This window comes from Eimeria maxima, genomic scaffold (assembly GCF_000499605.1).
Source record: "Eimeria maxima Weybridge genomic scaffold, Emw_scaff215, whole genome shotgun sequence".
Classification (NCBI taxonomy): domain Eukaryota; phylum Apicomplexa; class Conoidasida; order Eucoccidiorida; family Eimeriidae; genus Eimeria; species Eimeria maxima.
The window spans coordinates 50-6,728 of record NW_013565022.1 but is presented as its reverse complement, the minus strand read 5'-3'; the positions used below and the strand labels follow the sequence as shown (position 1 = coordinate 6,728).

Below are 6,679 nucleotides of genomic sequence, written 5' to 3'. Positions count from 1 at the left end.
CAACTAGCCCATATTTTAAGTCAAGAAGAGGGGGAGAGCAGCTTCTGTAGAGCACTAGTGGACACTCTACAGCAGCAACAACTTCCCCGTTGCAGCTGGCTCGAAGATAGTAAGTTGTAAGGCGACCCACACCCGTCCTGCAACATACGTTGCCTTTTTCCGTTTGAAAAATAATAAAATAGTATGCATTGTTATGGTCCATATGCTTGGCATCATCTATCATAAGCCTTCCTGTACAGTACTCTCCGTCGCTGCGCAACCGAGGGTTGGGGGCGGAGGCAACCTTCGTACACGCAACTACTACTGAACTTGAGCCCAGAATGAGGCAGTGCAATACTATAATGGTGGAACAGTACCATTTAGTGCGTATACAGTTGCCGACAGGACTCGGCGGAATGGGCAGGCATCTGTTGCCGAAGGGCGCCCTCATGCGGTCGGCGAGCATATATGTTGCTCATGTTGCGGGATGGTGGACATCAAAGGTGGACGAAACGAGGTTTAATCAGACTACATAACTACTAATAAGTACCTCAATATATGCAGTGCGGCCTTGAGACCTCCACGGCCTCTGATACCGTAGAGGTTGCCTGTACAAGGGGGGTAAGGGCAAAGTGGCTCTCTTCGCACCCCCGCCTCCCATCCACTGTTCATCAACCTACACAGGTAGACAGTGTTCCGTGTAGACCTATACACTGCAGAGGAGATGCAAAATGCAGCAAAAGGGCCGCTAGCAACATCGCATCCTGTACGCGTCGATGTACTATATACAGATGCTTTCTGTCTCCGCCAATCAGGAAGGGGAACTGTTTACGCAAAAAGGCGCAAAGTTCCTTGGCAACCCGTTTCCTAACGGCTGAAACTAATTACAGGAAAGCCCTCCCCATCTAAACTATTGGAGTGGAACCATGCAGGCATCATCCAACTACCGGTGATCGCTGCATTTCCCGTTGCAGGACGGAACTATCTCAAACTATCTCAACCTAACGGGCAGGGTACTAACCTTCGGCAGGTGCCGGAGTCCACTTTGCCGTATGCGCTAGGTTGATCGCTAAGTGCTCTTGATATGTTCTGTGCGACGCTACCAATCAAGCTAGCAACACTCACGGGGAAAACCCAGTACAAATTAAAACAGCAGGCAGGCCGAGAGATATACGACCCCTTGTTATACACAGTCCTGAAGGGCAGATTGATGCAACAAGTTTGCCAGGACCTCAAGAATAGCGCGGCTGGGGCCCGGCGGATACAGGAAGCGTTGGTCGTTCCAGCAGGAGACCTTCCATGCCTCACTGTTAGAGCCTCAGACCGCCAAATAATCACTAGAATCATCTGCTCGCTGCAGTAAATTGTGCAGAAGCAATCACAACTTCATTTCTGCTGTACGTCCCCTTAACGACGCCTCATGCCGCCCCTCCGGCCTCCTCGGCCTCGGCCTCGCCCAGCGATAAAGGCAAAGGGATTGCTGCCTGCAGCACACGCAGAAGAGAATTCATATATGCTCACACGTCACAGTTCAAGTAGCTTGAAATGAGTGGAGGCAAGCGGATGTGAGGAAATCAACTGAATTCCCGCATACTGCCTTGCAACGGGCCGTACCTGCATCCGTGACATCGGGGACCTTCGTGGGGCCGAATCCTGCTAATCGAAGACCCAAGTCGTCAGCTGCTGGCTGTTGTTGCTGCACGGGCTGCTGCAATTGCGGTTGCTGAGAATACTGATGCTGCTGGACCGGCGAAGGCTGGAAAACTGACCCGTGCACGTCCATTTGCTGTTGCAGAGACACCTGTTGCCCCAATGAGGAATTGAGGATGCTAAAAGGCTGCTGCTGCTGCTGTTGTTGGGAACCTACTGTCTGTTGCGGAGCTGCTGAAACACCGGGACCTGCAGCCGTCGATGACGATGGGACTCCAGAGGCCCCATTCCCTCGCCTAATGCGCAGCTTAGGGCGCCCGGGTACGGCACCCGGGTCCCCAAGACCGGGATTATTGCCTGCTACGTCATGCGGTTGTTGTCCGTGTTGTTGCTCTTGATGTAATTGTGGTTGCTGCGTCAGTTGTTGTATCTGCTGCTCCTGTGGACGCGGTGGCTGTTGCTTCTGCTGCAGCAAGTTCTGCGGCTGTTGCTGGGGCGCATGAGGCATCGTTGTTCCAAAAAGTGGAGTACTAACGCCCAGGGCATTATGAGCTGCAAGTGCAGGTGCACGTTCGGCCTGCAGCAGCGTATTCTTGGGTCCCTCTGTTGTTACCCTAGATGAAGTAGCAGCTGCGGCAGCCGCTGCAGCCTGTGCGACTTCTGCATCGGCCTTGGCACGTGCTGCCGCCTCCTCAGCTTCTGCTGCTGCCCGTGCTCGAGCGGCTGCTGCCTGTTCTGCAGCAGCTGCAGCTGTTATTTCCCGTGCTTCTGCTTCTGCCGCCGCAGCAGCTGCTGCCGCTTCTGCCTCCTTCTGCTGCTTCCTGCGCAACTCGCGCGTCTCCTCTGCTGTAAGTGCCGTGCCCAACACGTCAAGCAGGGCAGCGTCTGCTGCTGCTGCATTCGGTTGTAGCATCAGAAGCAGTCTGGTGCTGCATTCTCCCCCTCTTTTTCTCTTCCTGTGGCTGCTGAAATCTAGCTCTTCCATTCGTGAAACACAGTCCATGTGATCGTGGCTTTGCTGTCGCTGCAACGCGTCTTCGTCGTTGTCGCTGGTGGCATGAATACAAGTATTGGCAGGAAGTGCAGCAACAACCTGCCCAGTAGGCAAGAGGCACGTTGCTTCGCTTCGTTCAATCGAAAAGCGACGGCGTTTACTGCATTGCAGCAATCCTTCGCTGTCCTCTTGCTGCTGTTGCTGCTGTTGGTTTTGCGCTTGGTAAGGGACTTGTTCTGTTGCATGCTCCTCAGGTGGCTGCTGCAGAAGGCGGACTGTTGACAAGGGGCTCGAATGTGAGTGTGCCTGCCGCCTTCCTCCCTCAGCTACTGCAGCTAAGATTGGAGAGGGAAAGTGCCCAAGAAGTGTTCTTTCTTCCCTTGCATCGGCAGCACAAGGCAGATTAGCCGCTTCTGCGCTTGGAGCATCTCCCCTATCCGACTGTAATGAAGCCGAACTCACTGTAGGGGGTGCGACACGGGCACTCGTTAAGAGAGGAGAAGACGATGCAGGAGGCGGTACAAGCGGCATCCTTATGTCGTCATCTGAAGCGTCCCGCTGCACTCCACGGTGCTTTTGTCCCAGCTGCTGCCCTTCTTGCTGCTGCAGGAACGGCTGTCGGGGTTGCTGTACCCACTGAAAGTGGTGCCTTTGCTGCTGGTTGAGGAGAGGTCTACCCTGGCAGCGTCTGCTGTGCACGGGGGCCCTCTGAATCCGGTGGGTCAGTTGCATTCTATCCTTTGCGATGGCTGCACTGATAGCGGATTTTGCTGGAATTTGCATCCCAGCAGAAGCAAGCACAGTTACAGCAGGTGTAGGCGATTGCAACTGCTGCTCGTGCTGCAGATCCTGCTGCAGAGGAGAGCCTCCACAATCGACAGACATGTACCGCCTCCTCAGAGGGAATCGCCCCAGCAGCAAGCCGCACTCCTTTGCGGTGGGTAGGCTGCTTGTGCTGTGTTGCTGCCTACGGTGGATACTATTACTTAAGACAACCGGAGCACCATGGCCACTGATGACAGCCATTTCCAAAAAGTCTCCTTGCTCCAGCAACTGTTGTTTGGGCTGTTGGAGTTGCTGTTGTCTACGTTGCTGCTGCTGTATTTGAGCGGCAGCAGTACTCTGCACAATGGCAGAAGCTGGCATCGAGGGAGTGGACAGTTCTCTCAGCGGAGACGACAGGGGCGTAAAGAAGTCAAGGTCGCTGTCACCGTCACTCCCGTTGCGTTCTCGATCCTTATCCTGCGCCGCAGCGCGAGCAGCAGTTGCTGCTGCAATCTGCTTCGGATTCAACCGAGGGAGTGTTGGGGCAGAAGCGGCAGAGGGACTGGCTGGGCGAGATGCACCACCCACAGCCAAAGCAAGGACATGGGAACCGTCCATAGTCAAAGACGCGCATGTGGCAGAATCGCTGCAGTCGTTGCCTACAATTGCGCCTGATGAAGTATTGTAGGTAACCCTGCAAGTAGAGGATTCTGGCCTACCAGTCTCCCACCCCTGCCCTTGCTGTGGTCTGCGGCTACTGCTGGTGTGCCTTGAACCCACTGCCGTACAAGCCCCCGGATCCGTCGCAAGTGAGCTGCTCGCGAAACAGCCACCCCACGCTCCTTCGTCTGTGCTGCTGCATGGCATCTTTCAGCAGGAGCACCCCCAAGTGCTGCAGAGTACGGATATAGCTACGGCGCCGGTGGTGGGTTCCTGGGAGAAGCTTACCAACAGAACCCGTGGCTTGCCCCGCTTAGCCCCAAACTTGTCAGAACCTCTCGTTCCAGCTGATGCAGCTGAGGTATATGGGCACAGCGACGGTTTTCCTAGAAAGCTATTGATGTTGCTGCCGCAGTTGCCGTCGTTTGAGACGGCCGTGGTGCTGCGTCTGCCTTAGAGCTGGGCTCGATACAGAATCAGAGACAACGAACGTAACTAGAATGGTAATGTCAGGGACAAGGATCGCCTAGTTGGGCACTGCCCTGAGTGGCCTGCGGATTATCTTGCGGTCGCCGTTCCTACCAGTGTTGTTCACGGTCTGTGGAGTGGCGCGGTGGGGGACCGAACCGGCTGAGACACACATCCAGGCATAAAAACACTTAAGAAAATAAGAAGGTTACCAAGCAGCTGCCAAGTTCACCAGCTGCACCACCAGCATGCCAGCGCCACAGCAACAGCTGCAGCTGCCGGAATCGACTTCATCACTAAAGAAAAGATTGTCAAGTCTACTTTAGCTCGGGGTAAGTGAATGTTCCCGAAAGACTTTTCCATGAAGTTTCATGCAGAGTGAATACACTAGAAAACAGCAGAAGGCTGCAGCACCGTGCACCCGGTCGCTACAACCTTCATACAAGTAGCTGCAGCTGCAGCTACTTTAGTTGCTCAGTAGGCTGCATGCGGTTCTTCCCATCAAATACCTACCTCTCACAGGGATTATCTGCACAGTATTTCTCATTTTGTCCGAAATTATTTCTGGATACAATTTTGGGGAAACGCGTTCGAAATGTTGCACAAGTTTGCCTTGGTCTGCACCTAAGCCTGGTTACCGGTACAAATGAATACTTGTGCAAGCATACCATACCGCGGGTAGAGAGCGACTCCACGTCAAACCCCGCTCCAGGTGAATTAGGAATATCAATTCTTACGGTCTCATTTCTGAGGCCCAGCCTTAGAATACTTACACCTCCTTGGAAATAAGTGGAGACCCGGAAACGTAAGTAATGAGAGCCCTCGACATTGACAGTGGGCGGTTTTGCGATTGGGGAGAGTAAACGTATTTGAGATAAGTGTACCACAGAATCAGATGACATTGCGTTCAGTGTCGTGGCGTGCCGCAGTACGCCATAAGCATAATAGCTTACGGACCGGTGCGCGGATGTGTGGCGGCCTGTAAAGCGTTGCAGCACACTTTGCTTCAGCTTTTGCTAGAAAATAACCTCACACATAAGCCTAAGCGTGCGCCAGTCTCTTGCATGCACTAGCATCTTTGACAATTCTTATACACTTACTTGTGCACCGTAGCCAACGTGCATGTAATATGAAGGTGCAACCAGCATCAATGGACAAACTAAGCTGCACTCGACAGTAGAGCAGGACAGTCATGAGCAGCAGATGCAATAGAGGAACACTTGGAATAATCGACCACCAAAATTATATATTCATTTCCCCTCTTTACAGGTGCACTGACCCCAGCACCAGAGGGGCTTGGAGTTCATAAATGAAAGGAGGTGTGCATCCTTCTTCCATTTCGGAGGAAGCATACCCCTCGAAAGTGCTGCACTTGATAGAAGTTCACTAGTCACTAGTGAGAAACTGACCTTCCCTTCAGCCTTCAGTACGAGGCGGCCAGCCTTCAGCTGCAAGGCATTTTGCTGCAACTCGTGTTTCCAGGACCCCACATGCAAGCGTGCTGAAGTACCTTCCTAGTGCACTCCTTAGCATCGTATAGAATTATTAGTCATATATTTGGCATCGACTGCCTGGAGTCTGTTTGCAAGCACCTACGCATGAAACAATTGTTACTGTCATTTTTTGCCGACCCCAAGGTCTGATCGTGGGACAAAAGAAAGTCTCAATGCACTTGCGTTTAGCCAGCCAGAACCTCGCTTACCGATGGCGATAACGAAGTCTTCCAGTGTTAGAAGTGTGGCACCGCCACTTGGCCTAATGGTTGCAGGTCCGAAAAAACAGGCACCGGAACCCTGCTCTTGGATGTGACATCCCAGGTTATGCCCTGCACAGTTTAGCTTGCTTCTAGGCCCAATTTCCAAGTTGACAGGCTGCCGTGCTTGGTCCCTTTTTGTTTGTGTCCTTTCCAGCAAACCTTCAGCTAGTTGTTACTTGATTTTGTGATGCGGTTTGACTGCTAACCTGTTTCAAGAGGCTCGAATTCCGTTTTTCCCTCCTCCGCAACGAATCGATGTTCGAATGAGTTCCCCCCACTGTCAGGAAATGCACCTGGAATACCACCAAGTCAATGCTGTTTACCATAAGGGTCATATCGTCATTCTACGCTGTCAGCCGATTCTACCGTATTTCTATTTGTAGTGCATTGATAACTCTCCTTGTCTT

General features: G+C 52.8%; 1 protein-coding gene across 1 annotated transcript; it reads right to left on the bottom strand.

Moving 5' to 3' along the window:
* Positions 1 to 1,397: 1,397 nt before the first annotated feature.
* EMWEY_00022110 (hypothetical protein, conserved) lies at positions 1,398 to 4,006 on the bottom strand (the record flags this gene model as incomplete). The annotated part of the gene is made up of 2 exons (XM_013480631.1): positions 1,398 to 1,459; positions 1,594 to 4,006. 2 exons carry the CDS (start codon positions 4,004 to 4,006, stop codon positions 1,398 to 1,400), a joined length of 2,475 nt encoding a protein of 824 aa, XP_013336085.1.
* Positions 4,007 to 6,679: the final 2,673 nt, after the last annotated feature.